This window comes from Colletotrichum spaethianum, assembly GCF_022836535.1.
Source record: "Colletotrichum spaethianum MAFF 239500 DNA, contig20, whole genome shotgun sequence".
Classification (NCBI taxonomy): domain Eukaryota; kingdom Fungi; phylum Ascomycota; class Sordariomycetes; order Glomerellales; family Glomerellaceae; genus Colletotrichum; species Colletotrichum spaethianum.
In genome coordinates this window covers 816,865-842,969 of record NW_026054790.1, presented here as the reverse complement: position 1 = coordinate 842,969, position 26,105 = coordinate 816,865, and the positions used below count along the sequence as shown (strand labels likewise).

The 26,105-nt window shown below is 38.3% G+C and overlaps 3 protein-coding genes across 3 annotated transcripts; 1 reads left to right on the top strand and 2 right to left on the bottom strand.

Annotated features, from left to right (window-relative positions):
• Nucleotides 1-16,961: 16,961 nt before the first annotated feature.
• On the bottom strand, nucleotides 16,962-17,587 carry ColSpa_07928 (uncharacterized protein; the record flags this gene model as incomplete). Its single annotated transcript, XM_049274140.1, has 2 exons — nucleotides 16,962-17,183; nucleotides 17,237-17,587. 2 exons carry the CDS (start codon nucleotides 17,585-17,587, stop codon nucleotides 16,962-16,964), a joined length of 573 nt encoding a protein of 190 aa, XP_049130097.1.
• Nucleotides 17,588-20,915: 3,328 nt separating this feature from the next.
• ColSpa_07927 (putative serine esterase) lies at nucleotides 20,916-22,654 on the top strand (the record flags this gene model as incomplete). The annotated part of the gene is made up of 3 exons (XM_049274139.1): nucleotides 20,916-21,096; nucleotides 21,149-21,330; nucleotides 21,383-22,654. The coding sequence occupies 3 exons, from the start codon at nucleotides 20,916-20,918 to the stop codon at nucleotides 22,652-22,654; spliced, it is 1,635 nt and encodes a 544-aa protein (XP_049130096.1).
• An 821-nt stretch (nucleotides 22,655-23,475) lies between these two features.
• Nucleotides 23,476-25,226, bottom strand: ColSpa_07926 (MFS transporter prlL; the record flags this gene model as incomplete). The annotated part of the gene is made up of 4 exons (XM_049274138.1): nucleotides 23,476-23,736; nucleotides 23,799-24,829; nucleotides 24,896-25,023; nucleotides 25,090-25,226. The coding sequence occupies 4 exons, from the start codon at nucleotides 25,224-25,226 to the stop codon at nucleotides 23,476-23,478; spliced, it is 1,557 nt and encodes a 518-aa protein (XP_049130095.1).
• Between the last annotated feature and the right edge of the window lie 879 nt (nucleotides 25,227-26,105).

The following is a 26,105-nucleotide window of genomic DNA, read 5'->3' as shown; positions in this document are numbered from 1 at the left end:
CTAATAATTATACTCTTCTATTAGCTCTAGCTATTAATGTATATTACTTTTGTCCTTACCTTGTCTTTATACGTTAACCTTAACTATAGAATAAGAAGCGTCTTATTATTAACATGTTGTTATGTAATATCAAGATCTATATTACTAGTAACACTTCTGTCTAGTAGTTTATTGCTAGTATTATTTGCTACTAAGGCTATTTCCTTATAGTCTTAGTTTAGTCTTATAGTTATATAGCTATTGCTTGTAGTAATAAATACATAACTACTAACTCCCTGCGCTTCTACTAGTACACCTATATTCTCACCTTTCAGGGTAACGCTTATGCTAAGTACATCTAGTAGTTGTATAGTGCTTATTATACCTACTACGGTCAAGATATTGATTTATTTAATAACCTAGGTAATAATGATAATAATAATAATGGTGGCCTTAGTAACTATAAGGCTCTTAACGTCACTAATGCTTATAAGCCTTATATGCTTAGCAGTAAGCTTAGCAAGAATATTAATAAAGGTGGTTATTTCTTTGGTACTTTTACTAGCCTTATAGTTATTAATAAAAAGTAATTATATAATTTCTTTTCTCTAAAATCTTATATAATAATTAAATAAATTATATAATATAATAATTTAAGAAGGTTATAGATATAGTAGAGGTATAATCTAATATTAAGATTAGTATTAGTAGTAGTTAAGTATATTAAATACCTTTTTAAGGTTATATTTTATTTTTAGATAATTAATAATATATAATAGTAAGGTTATATAAATTAATTATTAAGTATTTTCTTTTAATCTTTTAATATATACCTTAATTTAAATCCTTAATATATTTATTATAATTAATTATCTAAGTACTAAGTTTAGTGATTTCTTAGTGAAGGTATTAGTAGGGTTATTTTTCCTATTAATTCATTTTACTTCTAAGATCTTTTTCTTTTTGTATAACTTATATAGACTTATAATATTAATTATAAGCCTCTTTTTATCTATTATACTTAGTTATATAAGGTACTTATATAGAGATTATAAGTCTAAATAGATAATAATTAGAATCCTTAGGAGTTATAATATATAAAGGATTTTAGTAAGTATTATACTAAGAGATATCTTACTATTAAATCTTGTAGTTATTCTATATAATTTGCTTATAAGTATACTTTATATGACTCTCTTGTACTTTATTAAACTCTAGTATATAATGTTTTCTTTGATCTAAAAGTCTATTGTTATGTGAGTTATTTCTTTAGCTAGTATAATAACAAATCTAAGTTATAATAATAGATCTAAGTTATTTATAAATAATCTATTTATAAAGATGTATATTTTTGTATAATGGAGATTAAGAGAGATATATATAAGACCTTGTGTAAAGTTATTGATTTACTACTAAAGTTATATATTTAAAGCTTTAATATCCTTTTTATCAGGCTTTTTAGTTTAGGCTATAGTTAATAAGTTATATGATGCCTTTGGTTGACAGATAAATGTGAGGTATATTTTTCTTGCCTTTTAGGAAATATACTACTAATATGTATTATATGTATTAGGATTAATAAGTTTTAGGTGTTTTATTTAGCCTTTTTAAGTAAAAGTAATATAATTATTATATAATTAAATCTTTTCTCTATTAAAGTTAATTTCACTATTAAGTAATAAGGTAGTCTTTAGTTTTATATGAAGTCCTTTTCTTCTTAGCTCTTCTTCTTCTCTCTAGGAGAAGGTAGGTATAGTAAAGCTAAGTGTATTGTTTATTTATATAGCTATAATCCTAAAAGTATCTAGTTTTTCTATTATATATAATAAGTATAGATTATATATTAACTCTGTTATCTTTAGATCTTTCTTGTGATACTTAGAATAGGTTTTATACTAGTATAGGCTTAACTTTGTTAAGCTATATAGTAGTTTCAAGATATAGAGAAGTGTATTCTTAAGGTATTTGTCTTCTAACTTTTTAGGTAGTTATGTAATAATTGTTTTAGTTAGATGATTGTCTAACTATGTATATGCCTAAGTTATATCTCTAAGTTCCTCTTTATATTTATAGTTTTATATAAAAGTAGGTCTAATTATAAGTATAAGCCTTTAGCTTATTTGTTAAATAGTAGGTGCCTAGGTTAAGAGTTCTTCTTTTTCCTAGTCCCTATACCCTTATATAACAAGTCTTAACTTTTTATATAGCTTAGATAACAAGTTCTTAATCTCTTATACTATCTATGTCTTATAGATATAAAGGTAATTATACTCTTTTAGATTATATAATATAAAAGTAAAGACTTTTTAGTTAATAAGGTTATTTATCTCTGTTTAGTCTAATTCTTTATATAAAGCACCTAGTATTATAATTATATTATTAAGCTATAACTTTTCTGTTAACTCCTTGTAGTCTTTTTTTTTTTAAGATAGAAATACTTGATTAGTATATAGTGATTATTATATAGCTTTTCTCTAGCCTTTTTTTAGTCTTTCTCTCTTATTTAGCTATTTCTAAGGAATAAGTTATATAATATCTGAATCTAACTATACTATATCTTAATAGTATAGTTTAACATATGTTACATAAAACTATATAGGACTATTAACCATCTTGACTGTCACTATATAGCCTTCTATAGCCTGGACTTTATATAGTCTAGTCTATTCCTTATTTTCTCTTTATATTAAAACCTTACTTTAGATTAGTAGTAATAATATGCTTTAGAGGTTAGGGCTATTTTTAGTGTTAATTGCATAATTAATTTCTATTTTTGTATAAATGCTTTAAAGCATTTTTATTGCTTTTTAGATTACTTTTACTTTTTAAGTGATTTTAGGTAATAGAGGTAAGTCCTTATTAATCCTTGGATATATACTAAAGATAAGTAGTGTAGGTATAATGCTATATGAACTAGCTGTGTTGTTTAATGCCTTTATAGTTATTTAGAGGATGGTTTCTTTGTCTATGTTATGCCTAAGCTTAGTATATAAGATATTATATATATACCTTAGAGGAGTATAAGCTTTTTTTATCTTGTTTATTGCTTAGTAGGCTTCTACTAGCATTTCTTTGTATAATATACCTATAATGTTAATATAGTTCCTGAATTTTGTTAATATGAAGTTTATACCTAGGTTATGTACAATATAGTCTGGTGGACTAATGTATATACTAATTTAGTACTTATAAAGTATATTCTATGTATCTTGTGTAGATAAGGACTTTAGGAAAGTAGCTCCTTAGAAGCTTATTTCTGTGTTAATAACGTGTAAGGCGTTCTTGTCTTTTAGTTATATAATATTTATAATTATTTTATAATTAAAGTAGCTTTTGTCTTTAAGTGTAAACTTAAACTTCTTTAGTGTTAAGTTATATAATTAATAATAATAATAAAACTTTTAGACTTTTTCTAGAATATTAATATTAATATTATAATGCTTAGCCTTTTTTAGGAGGTAGTAAAGATGGTTTATATAAGGATGTCTAAATTGTCTATAAAGCCTTTAGAGTTGTTCTTTTATAAAGAACATGCTAGCCTTTATATAACTAAAGTTGAAGAATAGGTGACTTTATTTCTATATAACTAAGATAGGTTTTTTATCTTATTATATAATTATGTTATTAATGTTATTGAAATATATACTTAACCTATTTATATTATATAATAAAAACAGGAACAAAGTAGAAGCATTAAGGATATAATATGTAACCTTTCTAAGCTAATTCTCTATTTCTATAGTACTAACTAATGTAATTAAGTTATTTGCCCTGAATTATATGTTTACTAATCCTGGTCCCTAGGATATTACTATACAAGGGTTCTCCTATAAGTATATAAGGACTTAAGGTTTCCCTATAGTAGAGAACTTTACTGCTTTTGTATCTTATAGTTCTTCTTAGTATAATAAGATATAAAGATTATATAATAAAAATTAATAGGCCTTTAATATCTTTAGTAATAAAAAGATATTCTTTTTTGTTATATAATAAAAGAATGAAGAAGATATTAGGAAAGCTAATATCTCTTTATCTCCTGTAAATTCTCTCTTCTTATTATATGATTTATCTACTAGGTTTTCTTCTTTAAAGTTAAAAAGGTATAAAGTAAAATCTCTCTATAGTTCTTATTTAAGTATACTATATACTTAAAGGTATTAGTCTTTTATATAATTATATTCTTTATTTGAATAATTTATAAACTAATAACTTTTCTTTTTATATATAAAACATTTTTTTTTAAATATTATATAATTAAACCTAGGTTATAATAAAGGTTAACTTTTCTAAGGTTGTTAAGAAGATCCTTTGTTATTTAATAGTCTATTGTATAATAGTTATAGGTAACTCTTGTTGTTAAAGTACCTTTTATCTATAAAGTTGATATTATATAATATAGACTTTTTATCTAAAGTAACTTATAGTAATACTCTTAGACTAGAAAAGAATTACTTATATATGTAATATGCTTTAAGATTACTTAAAGTAGTTTTTAGCTCTAGTATACCTCTATACGCTTAGGTAACTTGTATACAAAGTATAATCTCCCCCTGAAAACCTAGGCTAATGTTACGACCCAACAAGCATAACATAACCAGGGTCGCTCCACGGGCGCCTAGCAGTTATGAGACAAGGTTATATACAGGATAGCACAGGAACACGTTAATCCCCTCTTGGAACAGAAGAACTAAGGAAAGTCACGTGAAGATAAGAAGGACCAACAACAAATAAGCAGTCCATGACCCAGGACCAACATACCAAGGATCAGTCCTCATCAAAGACCAACTTCAAGAGATCAGTCCTAATAAGGCAACAATAGGATATAAGGACAATCATTCCAACTAGACTAGATACCTTCCATAGCTCTTCAATAAGCAACTTCGTGATTCACTCTCTTATAAGTAACTCTTAGATTATCCTTCTATTATAAAGCTATAAAGCTATCTACGCCTAGACGTGCCTAACTAATCACCAGACACCAACAAACCAACAAGATTACCAATAAGACTTACCTTACTATTACCAAGTATCAACCTTAGCTACCTATTAGCAAAAAACACCACTATCAAATATCTAACCATAACACTTTACTTACTCCTATTTAGTAAATTAACCTTAATACTTACCAAACAGTAACAATATCCTCTAAAGCCACCCCAACTTCATTTTCCAGCAGATCCAAGAAAAAAACAGTCACACCCCCTAAACCTATGAGCTTAAACCAAGAAATGAAGGGCACCAAGTCCTCTAGCAATAAGGACAACAGTACTGAAATAGCCAAACAACTCAAGAAGGCCCACAAAGACATCACAGACATACAACAAATATTTAATAACAACATAGCACTCCTTAACCAACTTCAGACTAAAGTCCAGTAAACCAATAACCTCAAAAAAGAAGTTCATACTCTTTAAGCTACTACCAACATCATCTCAACCCCAGTAAATAAACAAGAGAAACTCAAGCTCAACTCCCCCACCACCTACAACAGGACCCCTAGAACGCTTAAAGGATTCTTGATACAGGTCAAGACCTACCAGACGTTCCACTCTAGCAACTTCCATACAGAAACAAAGAGAATCATCCATACAGGCACCTTCTTCAGAAGACAAGTCCTTTCTTAGTTCAAGCTCTACCTAAAAGACTACCTAGACAACAAGACACTAAAACACTACAACCTAGAAACCTAGCAAATCTTTAGAAGCTTTATAGGATTTAAGTACACCTTGAAATCATTATTCCAGGACCCAGACAAGAAACAACAAGCTGAATGAGACTTAGCAAATCTTAAACAAACCAAGTCAGCCACCAACTACACTACAGAGTTCTGAAGAATCTGCGCACGACTTGATTACACCAACAACACCAAGATCTTCATGTTCTACCAAGGACTTAAGGAAGAAGTAAAAGACAAGCTATCTAAGCTCAACTAACCAAACAACTTCCTACAATATGTAGAAATCGCAGTCAGAATCAATACCAGACTATACAAACAGCAGAAAGAAAAAGGAGAAACACACTACCCTTAGCTAAATACCAGCAGAAAGTATATACCATAAAGACCTAGGAACTCACAGCCTAACTTATACTAGCAGAACAACTAACAGCACAATAAGCCAAGCACCTCTTATAAGCAACACAATAGACCCATAAACATTAGTGCTACAACCAGGAAGCCTCACCAGAACCACCAGGATCCAAAGGACTTTAAATGCTACAACTATAAGAAGCCTAGCCACATAGCCAAAGACTACAAGCAACCTAAACAACTTCAGAACTAACTTATACCTAAAAGCACTAAGAAAACTAACATAACAAAAAAGGAAATTCCCCACAAACAAAAAAACTGGACCACCTACTTCAATAACAACTGCTTGGTTCATTAAGAACAAAAAGAACAAGCAGAATAATACCCACAACAGCTTAAACACAGAACTATAGCAATCTCCCAACGAACCCAGAAAGGAGGCCACCCAGAACAAACCATAGTTCAACAACTAAAGCAACAAAACCAACAGCTAATTACTAAGCTCATCTGAGCCAAAGAAGCTATACAAAGCAAAGAAAATAACCCCTATATACCCAACACATTAAAAGTCATCAAAAAACAACTTCAACTACACATACAAGCCTAAGGGAACTTCCAAAAACAATAAATACTTAAAAAGAACTTTAAGAACACTCTTAAAAAAAAAAGGAGCATTAAACCTGGGAAGCCCACTAAGATAATAGCCATAGGACAGAAACAACCACAATAACCTAGATTTCCCTCTCCAAGACTCAGGTTCAAGAAACCCACACCCCAAGAGTCAATTAAAGTACTTAGCAAAAAAACAAGCTCTAAAGAAGAACACGAGGAATCGCTTAATAAGTTCAAACCCTCAAGCAAGCTCAAAAAAAAGGCTACCAAGCAACTCAGGGATCTCAGAAGATCAAGCCAAACTTCTACACAATCAATATCCTACCAAGATATCAAAAAAAAAACCAAAACAATTACATTCACACCATTCTCAGAAGAAAAAGAATCCTCTAACAAATCAGACCTTAGATAAAAAGCCTTCTATAAAAAAAAAGCACAGCTCTACAAGGCCAACCAAAGCCCAACTCGTTATGACCTAAACAAACCAATAGCCACACAAACAAGTATCAACTTCAATGATAACCTAATGGTTAAAAAGGCTTGGCCCACCAAGAATAACTACCCCAAGTACCAACCACAATACAAAAAGGATAAAAACAATCAAAAAGTCTGGTTCTATAGAACAAACGATACTGGAATTGACAGAAAACCAGTAGTATCCATCCTAGAGGAACCTGTATTCAGAGACCACAAGTACCTTAACCAAAAACATGCACACCACACCAAAGTATTCTGGGCTGATTACATCTACAACAAATACCAGTTCCACCTCCAGGACAAGAAACTTAACAACTTCTTTCCCCAGCAAAGAAAACAATAACCAATCCCTATGATCTACCTCTATCACCAACTTGGCACATGGATAGTCAAGGAATTCAAAGCAAGCTAGTTACACATACAGCCCAGTCCAGAACACCCAGTTCTATGCTACAATGGACTGACCAAACACTAGTCTAAATGCATACACAACAAATATATAATGCATTACATAGGAAAGGCAAAGGCCTAGAGAACCTAAACTAGGGAACAAACCCCCCCAAAGTAAAACCAGTGGACACAAAGGGAAAATCAAACCACCAACACTACTCAAAAAACTAAGGACACTAACTGCACCAGGACAGCAGGCGGCAACACTAAGGAAGTCCCTATGTTTAGCCATGACGACAGACGCCTCACACCTTGTTCTAAGCGTCTACATTGAAGGACAGCCTACTTAAGTCGTGATTAACAGTGGAGCACAAGCAAACCTGATGTCACCACGACTAGTGAATTAACAAGGAATCACATGGAGATTCAAGAAGAATCCCTACACCCTATAAAACGTGAAAGGAGAAACAGTTGAGTACAGTGAAGGCACCATTAACAGAGAAACCACGCAACTCTCTATAGTTACCCATAACCATCAAGAACATCTGATCTTCAACATAACACAAATAGAAGACATGGATATCATCCTTAGAATCCTATAGTTACAATAACACAACCTAAGCATAAATTAGAGAACAAGCCAACTCCAATAAAGAGATTTGACTACAAGGCAATATTGTAAGCTATAACCCCCAAGTAAATCAAAGCGACATAGATACATCATATACGTCAAAAGAATCAAGCCCACAAAAAATAAACAATTTAAATAATTCATCAACAATCAACAAAAAGAAGAACGCTTCTCTCTAATCCCAGAACAATACCACAAGTACACCAAACTCTTTGCTAAAGAATTAGAGACCAGCTTACCTGAACACAGCTTGTACAATCACGAGATCCCACTCAAAGAAGGAGCACACCCAAAGTTTCATAAAATCTACAGACTCAATAAAACAGAACACAAAACACTTAACAAATACCTTGAAGAAAACCTATATAAAGATTACATCTGACCATCAATATCCTCTATAAAATATCCAATATTATTTATACCAAAAAAAAATAACAAACTACAACTCTATATAGATTACCAACAACTCAACAACATTACAATTAAGAACTACTACCTGTTACCTCTTATCTTAGAATTACAAGACCAGCTACACCACACAAAATGGTTCACAGCTATTAACCTTAAAGGAGCCTACAACCTGATCAGGATAAAGGAAGACAAGGAATGGAAGACGTGTTTCCGCACCAGGAAAGGCAACTTCAAGTACCTAGTCATACCTTTCAAACTCACCAATACACCCACCACCTTCCAGACAATGATTAACCACATCCTAAAAGAGTTTCTAGATATGTTCATTATTATCTACCTAAACAATATACTTATCTATTCTTGTACCCTTAAGGAACACAAAGAACACATTCACACTATACTCCAACAACTACAAAAAGCCAAATTACTAGTCAAACCTAAAAAAAGCATATTTTATAGTTAACAAGTCAACTTCTTAGGATTCACCATCACACTAAAAGAAATCCAAATAAAAAATGAAAAAATTGTGGCCATCAAGGACTAGCCTTGACCTTAAAATGTCAAGGACATCCAATCCTTTTTAGGATTCATCAACTTTTACTAACAATTCCTTAAAGGATATTCCAACAAAATCAACCCCCTCATCAAGCTCACCAGAAAAGACATACCCTTCAAATAAACCAAAGAACAAAAAAAAGCCTTTAAAGAAGTTAAACAATAAGTTTATTCTAAACCAGTTCTGATCATTCTAGACCTAAAAAGACCTTTTAAACTAGAAACCAACGCTTCAAATTATACTATCAGTAAACAACTCAGCTAACATAACAACAAAAAAAAACTATACCTTTATACTTTCTTCTCTCAAAAGCTTAGTAGAACCAAGCTCAATTACCAAATCCACAACAAGGAACTTATGGCAATTATTAAAGCTTTCCAAGAATAAAAACCTTAGTTATCTAGAACCAAACATAAAGTCAAGGTCTACACTGACCATAAGAACCTTACTCACTTCACCACCTCTAAAGTCCTTAACAAACAACAAATCAAATAGTCTGAATTCCTGTTAGAATTTAACTTCAAGATCATTTATATTAAAAGATCTAAAAACAAAAGAGCTAATACCCTAAGCCAAAGACCAGACCACAAAACCCTAATACTAGAAGAAACTCAAGTTATCCTTAAAAAGGACAGTAATAGTGACCTTATTCTGGCACAAAAACTCATTATAATCAGTACCCGTATCAATACCAGCGCAACTAGCAAAATGACACCTGAACAGATCATGGAAATTCATAGTGCTAAGGCCTACAGACACCAAAGAGTTACCAAGACATTTAAACAAATTCAATAATATTATGACACACAAGTCACTCAAACAGAAATAGCTTCAACAATCAAGGATTACAACATATACAAAAAAAGCAAAAACAGTCCACACAAACCATACAAACAATTACAACCACTGCCAATACCACCTAAAACATAGCATTCAATCTCTCTAGACTTTATAATCAAACTCCCAAAGTCAAAAGAACTACTTACAAAAACCTACTATAACAGCATATTAATTATTATCAACCAACTCACAAAATACATATACTTCATCCTATACTTAGAATCAAGCACAGCAGAAGACCTAGCGTACACGTTTTTAAAATACATCGTCAGTAACCACAGATTACCCAAGGAAATTATATCTAATAAAAACAAACTGTTCACATCCAAGTTTTGGAAATCCCTGATTTCGCAACTAGGAGCTAATCACAAGCTATTAACCGCTTTTCACCCACAAACCAATAAACAAACCGAACAAATCAACCAGATACTAGAACAATATCTACAATATTATATCAACTATAACCAAGACAATTAAGTACTACTGCTACTAATGGCCTAATTTGCCTACAACAGTACTATAGGAGAAAGTACCCTGAACTCTCCATTCTACCTGAATTACAGATTTAAGCCTACAGTATACAGAGAACCTCAACAAGAACCACAAGCACTAAAGGCTATAGCAGATTACAACAAATTACAAAAAATCCAAGAAAACGCCACCAAAGACCTTAAATTTATTAGAACACAAATGAAGAAATACGCTAACACATTAAGAGTTAAGGGACTAACCTTTGAAGAAAGAGATAACGTATATCTTCTACAACACAACATCAAAACAAAACAACCAAGTAACAAATTAGACTACAAAAAACTTAGACCTTTCAAAATCATTCAGAAAATCTTGGACGTCAACTTCAAACTCAACTTACCAAACACAATGAAGATCCATCCAGTTTTTCATATCACACTACTTAAACCAGCACCACAAGAATCAAACACCAACAACTACATCATTATAGAACCAAACAAACCAGAATATGAAGTCAAACAAATCATTAACGAACAAGAGGAAAATAGAGAAGCATAATATCTCATTAAATAAAAAGGGTATAAACATGAGGACAACTCATAAGAACCAATCAAGAACCTCCAGCACTCCTAACAACTGCTCCAGGACTATCACGACTTGTGGACACTTTGGAACCAGACGCCTACACCAACGGCCCCAAGTCCAAGAACTCATCACCAAGCTTATACAAGGACCAGTCCACATCATTAGGCACCTACATGAACTGTAACTCCTCCACCATTCCCCGTTTATAAGCATCTAATACCAACTCCAAGGCATTAAACTCATCAATTTCTTATATACCACAACAAAAAGTTTTAGCTTAATGCTTACAAACAAGTTTCTAAGTTTTCTGAATCCTAGACAAGCAGCCGGCTACAATAGCCATCAAAGACTGCAATTAAGTGAGCTCCTTGTGAAGCCTCAAAAGCTCCTCACCTACCGCCTCCTCTTTCTCATCCCACTCCTTTTACTAAGCATTCAATTTTTACACTACAAACAAAGGTCAGACAGAAAAGACCACACCCAATCAAGGGACACTCACAAGTAGAAGCCACCAAAACACCATCACAAGGCTTCTTAGCCTCAATACAGCTTCAACAACAAGAAAAGCCTTTGCCAAAACAACAAGCAGTCTTTGCACAAAAACAACAAATACAAGGCATATTAGCAACAATAAAACAAGCTTTAATAAACTCCAAAAGCACAAAACACTCACAATCTTTTATCTCTATCTTCTGAGATTTTGCCTTCAGTTTTGATTTTTCTATACAACCTAACATAATATTAGCATCATAAATAAATAAAGAAGCAAGTTTAACAACTCCCTAACCTAGGAGGGATGACCTACTTATAAGGTCTTAAGGGCAAGACCTTTGGAGGGGAGACCTGATATTACAACCCAACAAGCATAACATAACCAAGGTCACCCCATGGGCGCCTAGCAGTTATGAGACAAGGTTATATGCAGGATAACACAGGAACACGTCAATCCCCTCTCAGAACAGAAGAACTAAAGAAAGTCATATAAAGATAAGAAAGACTAACAACAAATAAGCAGTCCATGACCCAGGACCAACATACCAAGAATCAGTCCTTATCAAGGACTGACTTCAAGAGATCAGTCCTAATAGGACAACAATAGAATATAAGAACAATCATTCCAACTAGACTAGATACCTTCTATAGCTTTTCAGCAAGTAACTTCATGATTCACTCTCTTATAAGTAACTCTTAGATTATCCTTCTATTATGAAGCTATAAAGCTATCTACGCCTAGACGTGCCTGACTAATCACCAGACACCAACAGACCAGCAAGATTACCAACAAGACTTACCTTACTGTTACCAAGTATTAACCTCAGCTACCTATTAGCAGAAAACACCACTGTCAGATATCTGACCATAACAGCTAAGTACTTACTATATAAGGGGTATTTTGTCTAAGAGTATCTCTAATATATCTATTAGATTCTTGTCTAGATTATCTTATTTAACTTATATAAAAAATAGACTTATTTAATCTATTTAATAAAGAGTATAGTTAATATTAGTATTAAAGTGTATTTCTAATATATTATATATCTTATCTTATCTCCTTATTAGTCTAATATAATAAAAATAAAACTCTTTTATATAATTAGCTAAGATATTAGGAAATACTATATAGTATTAGTCTTTAGTAATCCTAAGGCGTTAACAAAAACTAATAAAGACCTTTGCTTTGTTATATAAGATATTATATAGTTTACTTATATAATTCTTGTTTTTTCTTTATTCCTTTTAGAAAATTAAAATTATAGTTAACTTATATAATTTATTTTAAATTATTTATTTTAGTAATAAGTTATAAATATTATTTTCTTAATATAAAGGTATTATATAACCTTAGATTTATAGAAAACTCTTAACTTCTTATATAAATCTTGTTCTAGGAAATATATTTCTTAAAACTAATTATAACTACTCTTATATAATTGATGTTTAAGTTATCTATGTATTATATAAGGGTTTAATTAGCTTTATTATTAGTTTAGCTATGTTTTAGGGTAAAGTTAATTTAAGGTTTTAAATAAGTATTTAAGTTATTATAATTATATAACTTGGTGTAAATGCTATATAAGTAGAAAACTATTCTTTTTGCTTATTAAACTTTCTTCTAATCTCCTTAATAAATTTAATTAGTTATTGATTTATATTTTTTATTAGTAGTAATTAGAATCTTTTTAGCTTAATAAGTTATATAAACTTTGCCTTAAATATATAATAGACCTTTTCTTATTAAAAGGTAAATTATTTATTAAAATTTTTATATAATAATATTATTAGGTTTTTTTTTAATTACTTAAAATAAAGTATTTTTATGTTAATATATATAATATATATAGTTATTTTTTTTTTAGATAGTACTTATATAATATTAACTAGATTTCTTTAGCGTTTAGGATTTATAGTCTTTTTTTATGTATATAGTAGGACTTTGCTCTTTATACTTATTTCTTTATATATTAGTAGGTATTTATTAATATTATTATATTAGCTTTAATAATTATCTTTTAGATCCTTTTAGGAAGCTATATTATATTTAGTAGTTATTTTGTATTATATAATATTAAAATTGGTTTATTTAGTGTTATAGTATATACTTTATATTCTATATATAGTACAATAAAGATTTTTGTTTGGTTTAGTTTAGTAGGTAATAACAGGAATCTATCTTATATAATAATAAAGTAAAAGTCATCTTTATTTTATTTACTTAGTTTAGCTTAATAGGCAATAATAGGTAGGATTAAGGCTTCTTAGCATAAAAGACTTTCTAGTATAACCCCTTAGGTATCCTTAAGGATTTCTTGTTTTACATAAAATACAAGATTACCTAGTAGCCTAGCTATAAAGCCTAAGTTTTGTCTTTTTACTTTTACTAATCTGTAATTATATAAAGTAATTATATAAATTACTAAATAACTACTAATTAGTATTAAATGGATTTTTTCTTTCTAAGAGAACCTATTTATATGATTATACTTAGGTTAAAGTTAAGGTAAACTAAAGATATATTTTCTATAATTATCTTTTTAACTATAAAACTTGGCTTTTATATATAAGATATATGATCTTATATGTTTTTAAGTTAGTTTAGTATAAATATACTTTTGATCCCCTTAATGGATAACTGAGGGCTGAATATCTAGTTTGTGCCCTCTGTTATGATGTGTGTCTTTGAGTTGTGCGTGTTATATAACTAGCTGGTGCTGTTATTCCAACATATTATTTAATACTTTAAAGTACTATATTATTAGTAAACTTTTTTTTTTTAGCTATAAGTTATTTTTTTAACTACTACTTACTATTACTATTACTTTACTTATATAGCCTTAGTTATTTACTTTTTATATACTTTTTTTATATTATTAAAAATAATACTTAATATAAATAAGTAGCTTAGCTTAATAGCTTACTAGGCTTAGCTTTTTTATTACTATATTATTAGCTTCTTATTATAGTCTTTAATATAACTTTATTAATACTTATAACTAAGAGTTCTTTTATTAATTACTTCTTTAATTACTTTAAATTCTTTTTTTAAAAAGGTACTTTATAAGTTATTATATTTCTCTTTTATATAATTAATAATAAATATAGCTTTATTAAAATAATTATTATATAATAAAAAATATATAAAATAAGATAATATATTAGCTTTACTTTACTATATCTTTTTTATTAACTAGGCTAATATAATATTATCTTTAATAGGCTAAATACCTAATTTTTTAAACCCTTTTATAATATTTATAGCTATAAAGGTAATATTAGTTATATTAATAAAAATAATAATAAAATTACTTTTTATAAATATAAGGTTATTATCTTATATATAATTATAAAGCACCTTTTACTAAATACTTTTAAATAACTAGAAAACTTTAATATCTATTAACTAAAAAAAGTATATTATATAAAGTAAAAAAAAACCTAAAATAATATTAAAGTTAATATAATACTTTATAAGCTTTATACTAATATAACTAATAAATTTATTTAATAAAAGTAAATAATATAACTATTTTAACTTTTTAATAATATTTTAATAGTTATAATATTATTAATATACTTTATTTAGCTTTTTATTAAGTAAATATAAATTATAGTTATAATAGCTATATATATTAATATTAAAATAATCTTTAAATAAATAGCTTATATAATAATACTTTATTAACTTTATATATAACTTAATATTAAAATATTATATATAGTTTATTATAACCTCTTAGTTTAAAAAGCTAATTAATAAATATATAAAATAAATACCTTTTTAAACTTAATAATTTATTTAAGTAATAATTAGCTATATTTTAAAAATTAAATATTTTAATATATTATTATTAATAGTATTACTATATTTAATAAGTATATATAACTCTTAATTTATAAGATTAATAACCTTTAGTAAACAATTATATTTTAATAGCCACTAAAACAGTATTATATATATCTAGCTACTAAGGCAACTAATCTAGTACCTAGACTTATTAGCGTTCTAAATATCAGAAAAGCTAAGATTATACTCTTATACAATTACCTAGTACCAAGCAAAAAAGTCCTCTATTAAGGCCAGATCTAGCTCTGCTCTCTTTTAGTATAGCTTAACCGGCTTAATAGCAGACTTCTTTTAAAGCTCTAGGTAGTCGGCAAGCCAAGTACAGACAAAGTGCTCTAAGACGGGGCAGATACCCTAGAGGTCATAGAGGTAATTAGCTATTTCCTTAACCTGTATCAGCAAGGCCAGGAAGCTAGCTTCAGCAAGCCATATAACGAAGGCCACAAGAGCCGCGTCTTCGGCGTCCATTAACGCCCAGGGCTGGCCAAGGGCAGCCGGTGGGCTTGCCCGGAGGTTATGGCTAGCCCAAAGGGCCCAGAGATGCCGGTGAATAGACGTATCAGATACGCCATACTGCCGGGCAACCTCGCGGATAGATATAGCAGATATCTACTTGCCAGCCCGATCAAAGTGGCCAGCCCGTTGCTGGGCAGCAAATACCACTTTGGCGGCCTTTTTGGCAATAGTCATATTCTTGTTATATTAGCAGGGCATATTGACTGTATTAAATAAGGATAGTTAGTTTAAATAGTATTAATATCTGTCAATGAAATGTCTAAATAATTGATTGTTTTAGTGAGAATATAACAAAAGTCAAGACAAAGTAGGGACAGGCTGCAACCCCCCTTTTCCTGCTACAACCCCCCTTTTTTCGCCCCCTCCGTGAGGAGGGGGTGTTTAGCTCTGCGCGGCGCTGACTAACACCCCCGGGTATCTTGGTTTTACCATCGCTGACGACGAGAGCCAAGAGAATATCTTATCGCCAAACCACGCAGTATCTACGCAGATGACCACGTCAAGCAATGACCAATGCAGTCATATAGAATCAGGGAAAATTGTACGAACAGAGTCAGTGACAATTTGTTATGACAACAAGTGTTCGTCGTAGGAATCTAGCCGCTGAGCTCTTGAATTCCGGTCTAGCATTTTGTGTGTCGTAAGGGGTTTGGTTGATACAGTTAGGCGACACTACCAATTGTGGAATCTGGAGTGATCAAACTAATGGAACCAGAAGTAAATAGTCCGCATGATTTGCAATACTATCGTCTCTGCTACCTTGGATTAAGAACGAGAATCTGCTATTAGAGCCCAAAAAGCAAATTATCACTTGAAAAGCAAGAAACTGAAACCAAATCATCAATTTTCCGAAGCTGGATTGATTTATTCTAATCAACTGGCACAGGGCTAGGTCTAGATGAAGGATGTGGAACGACGAATTGGTCGAATGAGTAGAATTCAAGCAACCTGCATAGCACCCTCCATCTCGGTCGAGGCCTTGTCGAGGATCAACTTCGCCCAAAGTCTCAACCACCCAGTCACTTGCTTTGATGTCTTATGAAGTGAGACATAACCCATGAACGCCGTTGCCCAACCCTGTTCCGTGCACCGTCGCTTTCCATTATCATGACCACTTCAAGTATTACTTATGTTCTTTAGCAGCCAACAACAGCCTATGGAACGTCAGCTGGCGGCGTTCAGATACGCTCAAGGTAGAGATGCTTACAGCTTGCTGGTTTTCCATGTTTTTCTTAATGCCGCCGGTAAAGTCCATCATGAGTGACTGGGTAACAGGGTTGTCTTGCTGGGGGTTTCCGGTGAGGCCGGCGACTTTCTCGAGCTCAGAAAGCTGAGCATTGGCAACCTATGTTTTGGTCAGACGGCTCCATATTACGGTGCTTTCCAAGTTTGACATACCACAGCCAGTCCTGCCGTCGCACCGTTTCCGGTAGGGGCAATCAGCTGGTTCGCTTGGCGGATTTGGATGCCGTCGCTGACGAATGACAAGAGGTTCGACTTGGCGGTCTGGAACTGCTGGGGGTTGATCGGGTTGGCCGAGAGAGCCTGCATGACAGCATTCAGGCCGTTCACCTCCTGCTGCTGAACCTGGATGTTGAGGGCAATGCCTCCGGCGAGAATTTTGGCCTCAGCGCAGGCGGGGGTATCTCCGGCCGCCGGGGCAGGAGGAGGGACCGGCTGGGCGCCGCCTCCATTCATCTGAGCAACCGCCAAGGTCGCGAGGGAGAGAACAACAGCGTAGGCCTTCATTTTGGAGTTTGCGGATAGTCGAAATTTTACGATTATTGATAAAGATTGAATGTAGTTGAAATTATTGCAAGTTGAGCCTGTCCTTGGCAAGTAAAGACCGTTGCTGCTGTTGTTGACGACGTTGCCTGCAGTCCGAATCCAGATTCAGTACAGAACCAAGAAGCAAAGCATTCGGATGTGCGCCTATTCTTATAAGTCTAAACGGTGAGGTGCACATCTGCCGAGCCCGGTCCAGCTTCGCGAAGCAGAATCATGAGATGAAGTCGCCGTAGGCAGTCGGAGGGCGCCATGGCGAGCCATCTAAGGAGATTGAAACTTCCGGATGATAGACTTTCTAGAGTGTTTTGGTGTGGTCGCCGAATCGAGGTGCTGCTTGTTTCGAACCTTGTTTAGGTTGGGACGAAAGCAGGATTTCCCTGATAGTCCACTCGCACAGACAATGCATTGAGGTGCAGGGTATCAGAGTACCTACAAAGCCTACGAATCACATTGCTGAATTTCCTGTCAGTGCAGATTCGTTTCCTTTCATTTCCCCTGGCTGTGTGTCGGCGCCCGTTTCCGCAGGGCAGGAAGTGTCCGAACATGTTGAGGGGCTGTGGTTTGTTTGGAAGCGCCGCGGCCGGCTACAACCAGGCGCCACAACCTTACGTCTCGGGCCTCGAACTTTGATTGGAACCGGTGTCTTTTGGCCTGGCTTTCTCCATCATTCGCTACCCCGAGGGTTTTCAGGCAGTCAGAACCACATGGTCCATCCTGCCGACAAGCAACATGAGTGGACCCATGACTCGTCTGAAAGTCGTTTCTCTTGCCTGGTAACGATGTCCTATTCTAAAACAGCCATGCTCCCGAAATCTTAAGATGTTGCTGCGGCCTTTACGGACCAACCTTTTTTTATTCTTCTCCCGCTATTGGGTACCTATACCATTCGAAATGCAGGCGACGGTGACCCCATCTTTCCCGAAAGGAACGGATGGCAGTTCAGACACATGTCTTCAGAAGCCGCAGGTCGGTGTTGCAACCGTTTCGCAACGCTTTTCTTCTCTGGTGGTTTCCTGGAGAGACATGGTTCAGGGCTAATCACGCCAGCCTTGGTTTTTGTTGCTACTTCTTTCATTTTATGCCCGGGCCGGAATGTCGGTTCAGTTTCGGCAGCACATCTTGAGGAATGTTTCCTCAGTTATCGACAAACTTTCTTAATGTTTGTTCTATTACTTAATTTCCCCCCGCTACTCGGCACTCTGCTTTTACTACGCTAAAGGCCATACTGACACTGACGGTGAACAGATCCGCAAGGTGCATTCTTAAACTATTTCCCGTTACTAACCAGCGCGACGTGGTCCTGGGGTGCTCGGTCTGATTATTGATGTTTTACCGCTGAAGGGACTCGGCGTTTTGCAGCCCTCCTTACCAGGAGATATGCCACAACCATCAATGTATTGGTAAGAGTATTGGTAAGAGAGAAGGGCCGCGCTTCGGATTTCCCAACATTGCTGAAACTTGACACCCGTCTCCATTGTGTCTACCTACCCGATCTGATGGGTGAACGGTCTTCTGGGCGCACTTTGGCCGAAGGGCGAGTCCGAAGTCATGTGTTGTAATGCCAGTTGAACCATGGAAACGGGAATGAGACAGGTTGGGCTGACAAGCGCGTGTGGTGTCGAGAGGCCTTTGCCACAACATGAATCCTTAGTACATGCCGTCTTGACTCGACTGCACCTGTGCCCTCAAGAAGGCGCCGGCGGTATCAGTAGAGCCGAGGAGTATCAGACACTTCTAGTTGAAATGAGATTTATAAGACTAAACCTACGTCCGTGGAAAGATGGGAGAACAATGTCAACATGGCAAATCCAGCAACAATTCTCCAACAACTAACGCGGCAACATTGCCTGTCGGAGAGAGCGTGAGAAAAACGAGGCGGCGAGTCCGTCCATAAGCTCAAGCTTGTGGGGATTAAACGCCAGGGACAGCTTGCCCAGGGATGAGATGGTGGTGGGCAACAGGCCACTTTCCAGCCTCTCGTCTGAAGAATGCATGAGGAGGAAAGTTAATATTCAAGGGGCGTCTCGAGTCTGAAGTAACCCGCTACTTCGTTTTCGGAGACCTGCGGGGCTTTACTGATAGATCCGGATACCTGCGCCGAGAACAGCAGTGATGTCGCCGAGCGAGCCACATATTCGGGGTCAGGGTAACCCCAAATCCTGGCTGTAGGGCGTTGTCCCTGCATTAGCTTAGAGTCACTTGTGGAAAGTCTGCCCTCAAAATGATGTTAGACGTTCTTGCAAAATAAACAAGATCGACGATACCGTTGTCGATCTTGTACGCTTATCTCCGGATGGAGTTTGGAGGCTGGCGGATGAACTGCCAAATGAGGCACATTGATTAGTCTTCAAAGACGAAATAACATACTTGCCGACGGAAGATTGACTAACTTTCCGATCCCTGGAACTGTCAATGCGAAATCAATTGAGCCTCATGGAACGCGGGAAAGAAGGATGGGATAGACATCAGAAAGAAAGTTATCGCACATATTCGGGACAAGGGAAATGTTCCGGACGCAAGCCAATCTCTCACAAAGTATAGACCTCGGGTCCATTGTCTTTCTCGCGAGGGATCCGGGCTTCGGAGCTCGGGTATCTCCACATATTCTCCAATATCAAGGTTCGCGGGTCTGGCCCCAGCTTCTGGGTCTGCCTGGCGAAGTTTATATTTTGTTATGGATAAATAATTAGAGAAAGAGGCAAGACATTGCAACTTCAATGCCGGTCAGCCGGGCGTTTCTGTCGAACCCAAATTCAACTGCGAGGATAGGAAGCGCGGTGAAGCTGCTTTGATTATCTACATGGCTTCTTGTGTGTAGGATCACAGCATCGTGGTCAGTTTGGGAGCTGTTGATTACCTGTGTCGTCGGCTCTTTGCCAAGCATTTGTCTCAACTGAACGATGGCAACGGATTGTCTTGGCATTCCAACATTGTGACCAATGTCTGAACCGCTCACTTTGGGCCACCATAAATAAGACAGGGATTGTTTTTCGACGCGTCTTGTCCCCGCCCAACTACGTATTACTATGGTACGCGCACTCGCTCCCTGTCCAACGGCCCTATTCCGCAGGCCTCTTTCTTCTTTGAGGTTAGCGAAGGATCCTGCCGCCTGGCGGAGGTCACTGGCGACGTGGACGACGCGTGTAATGCTATGGTGCATACCTAGCTTACAAATGTCTCATTAAATTGCCCAGTACAAGGGCTCAAGGCAACCACAGTTGCTGTCGTCAATTCAAACATCAATTTCTCGAAGGTTAAAGTGCAGTGATTCACGCATGACTGGGTCATTATGAAGAAACTTGCATTGTCATTGGCATGGACTACAGCTGTCTCGGCGATCTTCAATCAGCAAGGCCAACAAAGCCTTCATTGGGACTATGATTCTGAGAGCAACAGCTTCGTGGCAGCATCTGCCCACGTGGCTCAGTCGCGAAATGGAAAGCACGCATTTTTAAACGACAAAACGTCAAGTGAGTTTCTCTTCTGCTGCCCAACAACCGTAAAGCAATTTGACTTGAGAAGGATTCGCGGTCAATGGCACGAACATCCCGAATGTGGCCTTCGACGCTAGCGAATCTTATGCGGGGCTACTCCCAATCAATTCTTCCACGAGCGGCAACGAAACCCAGGAGCTTTATTTCTGGTTCTTCCCTAAAGAGACGCCTTCGGACGACAAGGAGATTGTTATCTGGCTGACAGGCGGTGTAAGGCTTCCAGACATACTACCCAGCAAGAAGGAACCTAACCATTCAACAGCCCGGATGCTCTTCCATTGGTGAACTCTTACAAGAAAACGGTCCCATTTCATGGAAGCCCGGTACCTACGCCCCCGTTCGCAACCCGTGGAGTTGGCACCGCCTCGCCAATGTCGTCTGGGTTGACCAGCCCGTGGGCACAGGCTTTTCCCAAGGCCCAGTGACGGCTACCGATGAACGCGACGTTGCGCGCCAGTTCATAGGCTTCTGGAAACAGTTCGTCGACACCTTTGACGTGCAGGGTTACAAAGTGTACGTTGCAGGCTCGTCCTACAGCGGGCTGTTCACGCCATATGTCTCCAACGCTATGCTAGACGCCAAAGACACGGAGTACTATAACCTCAAAGGCATGATGGTATTTGATCCCTCATTATCGCAGAGCGTGCTCGGCCAGGACTTTGGGGTGTCAAGGGTCCTCGACTACTGGGGTCCGGCGTTCAACTTGAACGAGACTACTCGGAAGGCTGTCAAGGAGATCGAAGACCGGTGCGGCTATACAGAGTATATCGACAAGTACCTCACCTTTCCCCCGTCCGGTTTCCAGCCTGTCAAAATCCCCGGGGCTTTCAGGTACGGCGATTACGTCCCAGAGTGCGATTCTCTGGCAACTGTTATGGCGGCTGAGCGAGATGCGAACCCGTGTTTCAGTATCTTCAACGTCCTCAGGACCTGCCCGTTACCCTTCGATCCCATTGGCTTCAGCGAGAACTTTGGATATTACCCAGCACAAGCACCTCTGTACTTCAACCGGTCTGATGTCAAGGCGGCCATCAACGCGCCTCCAGGTAGAGAATGGCGGTTTTGCAGCAAGGAACCAGTATTCGTCGACGGCATTGATAAATCACAAAACCCTGGTCCAGGGAGTTTGCCTGTGATCCCCAGAATCATTGAAAATACCGGTAACGTCATCATCGGACACGGCCTTAGAGACCTGATCTTGCAGTCCACCGGGACAATGCTGGCTATCCAGAATATGACTTGGGGAGGGACACATGGTTTCCAAATCAGACCAGAAACAGCGCTGCATATCCCATACCACAGCAATGCAGACCTGGGTACACTCGCTGGTGCCGGCGAGCTGGGAGTCTGGCATTCTGAGCGTGGTCTCACCTACTTTGAGACGCCAATGTCCGGCCACTTCATCGGACGCGACGCGCCCTCCATCTCTTTCAGAGCGTTGGAGGTCCTGCTTGGGAAGGTGGATAACTTTGGGTCTAAGACACCCTTCACAACGGATACAGGGGACCTGCGGATGTTGAGTGAGGAGCTGTAACGGAAACGAGGCGTCGGAGCCACCGTCTTTGCTCTATGGCTTCTTGTCTGTTTAACACTTTGGTACTCCTATACCATCATGATATCCTGTGATCTCCTTGCCGGAAGAGTCGGAGGGAGCTTCCCACAGCAACAGAATGTTGATAGCTAGGTTGACGTGGTCTGAAACTCTCTTCAATCGCGTCAAATCCTCAATATAGCCTGTGGCTCAAGGCATCCGAAGCCATCTGCCCAATGGATGCATTCCAGCCCCTACACGATAGATGTGCTTGAGAAGTGACATGCTCACTAGTCTAGGTCTTAACGTCACCATAACCGACCGTGCGATGTCTTTGGCCCCTACTCAACAGAAACAACTGTGCGTGCGCTTCCTCTACCATAGCTTGCTGGCGTACTCATCAAGGACGAATTGTGGACGCGAGACGTTAGTCAAGGGCCGCAAGTGATCTTCGGCTTACGTCTCAAAATGCGACCCACGCATGGTCCAGCGTTCACCGTAAGTCTTAGCCTGGGAATCCGGTGTCATTGATTACGATATGCGCTAGGCCTAAACTTCAGTCCCTGCAGGCTAGTTTGGATCGGACCATTGGATGAACTTTCAGGTACCTCGTATCGACGACATGTGAAACTAGTCTCACTAGGCACGGGATGCGGGAGCGCCTAGCCTCATTATAGTGTTGGCCTCAGTCGCTTACCACAACAGGCAAAGCGGTTTCAAGACTTGCACATAAGAATGGTATTAGGGTTGACTACATAACAACCTCCAATAAGCCGCCGGTCATAGCAGCCGCAGATTTGACGCGGTATACATAATCTCTCCCCTCAGGTTCTCCAGCGGAAAGCAGGGTGCTTCCAGTCCAAGTCCCGAATCTCCTGCTCCGACATGCCCGCCAGCTCCTCCTCGATGCTGCGGTCGTCGCGGCGCTTGTTGTCCCACTTCATCCAGAGCCACGCGCAGGTGGCCACAATCAGGATCATGCTTGAGGCAGCTAAATTGAGGCCGTTGCCGATGTGGTAGTCTGGCGCATCCCAGCTGAGGAAGCTCCAAGTAGAGATGAGACCGCCGACATTACCAAACATGACCTGGTGAGGGACGTTAGCGTTGTGCCACCGTAGAGTGCAGCCGGGGGGGGGAGCAAACTTACATTCATACCAATGGCACTGCTGCGCGCCGTGTCGCTGACGACGTTGGCACTGATGTGGGCGTTGGACATGGGACCCAGCACCATGGCGGAACTGGCGATGAGGAAGGTCGCTCCGTAGCGGACCTTGGCCACCTTGGACGCAAGGAACATGATGTATCCACACATGACCATCGGCGCGCTCAGGGCGATGAGCACCTGGCGTCTATCAAGGTACCAACTCAGGCCAGGGAACGCGATGGTAAAGAACGCTCCGACCGCATAGGGAGGCACGCTGTACAGCTGCTTCTGGACGGTCGAGAAGGTGGGGTAGATGCTGGCGACAATGGTCGGGAGGAAGAAGGCCAGGCCCTGCACCGTGATATTGTTGAAAAGGAAGATGATGGCGATCTCGAGGGTGACGGGGTTGAACATGCCGCGCTTCAGCTTGGTCTTGTCAATCTTGTCGATGACCTCCGTGGCACCCACGCGCTCAGACTTGACGCGAGCGATGCAGAGGTCCTTCTCCTCCTGGGTCAACCACCGCGCGGTCTCGGGGCGGTCGGTGAGGGTGAAGAAGGCGATGATGGACAGGATGATGGTGACGATGCCCTCGATGGCGAAGATCATCCGCCAGCGGTGGAGACTCCCGAACGAGTCGAGGGTGAGGATGGCTGAAGCCAAAAGACCGCCAAAGGCGCCGGCCAGGGGGGCCATGACCATGTACAGCGATAGACGAAAGGTCAGTTCGGCGCGCTGGTACCATCTTGAGAGGTAGTAGGCGATGCCCGGGAGCATGCCTGCCTCGAAGATGCCGAGCAGGAAGCGCACGCCGCAGATGGCGGCGCGGTTGTGGACGAGGGCCGTCATGATGGAGACAATGCCGAACAAGAGCGACGTGAGAGGCAGGAACCATCCGGGGCCCATCCACTTGCAGGCAACAGTGGCGGGGATCTCGAAGATGATGTAGGAGACGTAGAAGACGGAGAGGACAATGTTGTAGTCGTAGCCCTTGAGGTCGAGGTCCTTGTCGAGGCCAGCGATTCTAGCGTTTCCTTGGAGACATAGGCATGTTAGAAGAAAGTGTGTAGGTGTGGGTGAACAGTAAGAGCTTAGCTTACCAATATTCGCACGATCGATGAAGCAAAAGAGATACAGCAACGCGACGGTGGGAATCGTGTACAGATCGAGCTTCCAGCGAAGCTTGCGGACCGCTACGGGGTCGAATTCGACAAGAGGGTGGCCGTACCTGGCGTTGGCAAGTCAGTACGACAGGACCAATAAGCGATTCAGAGCAGGAGAGTGAGTGTCTTACTTGTCTGTTGCGACTTGGCCCTTCCCGGCTGCGGTGTGGATTCCATCCCCGATGGGAGCAGCACTGATGGACACTCGATCCTCAGTCGCACCCTCAACATGGGCGCCCTTCGGCACCTCTTTCTCGGTAAAAGACATGTTCGAAGTCCAGAGATTCGGGTGGCGAGTCTTTGACTTCCAAAAAGCAAAATCTTACAAGTCACCGCGGCGAAGGGTCAAAGAAAAGGCTGGCATCCGTCTCTACAGGCCGCGGATGTGTCGTCGAAGTCGGTCCCAGGTACTCAGAGAACGGCTTGATCCAGGCTCCTCCATTCCACGGCGGTGACAGCCCTGTATTTAAATCCAAAACGCTCCGCCGGACGTTCCAATCACGACCCCAGACGAAATGCCGAATTCATGACCCTTGCTCTGCTGCAGCACTCCAACCCTACCGGGGCAACAATCCTTTGGGGACCTTGCTGCAGCTTTGGCGTTGCCGCACCCTCCTTGTTTGGGTATCCTTCCAAGTGGGATTTCCTGCGGGGTAACAATACGGCATCACCAAGGTTGTACTGCATGCATTGTTCCCCGAGAAGATTGGGGCCTCTTCTCCTCCAAATGTGGACTGAGTTGTATCAAAGATACCATCGTGCAGAGGCTCTCGACCATTGGTTGTGTCGGGAGATCGGCCTCGGCGGCAACACAGCTCCCCTGCATCTCTGTGAAGCAGAATTTGAGCATCAAGAGATTTAGACAAGCGTAAACAAATGGCGGCTCTGGAGAAGACTTGTATGTCTGGTTAGAAGAATCCAATCTCGACCGCCTCCGCTTGAAGGCGGCTCCCCCCAGATTCTCCGCCCTCTTCCGCCCCCGCAATCCTGGGGAAGACACCCACTTGGTTCGTCGCATGCTCCACGTGCCCAAATAACAACCCAGGCTCCGCTGGATCAAAAGGACCAATTGGATTGTCTCAGTTGCAATCTCGAGGGGTGTCGTTGCCGCCAAGAAAGCTAGAACATCTTGACTTCGGCAAGTGGG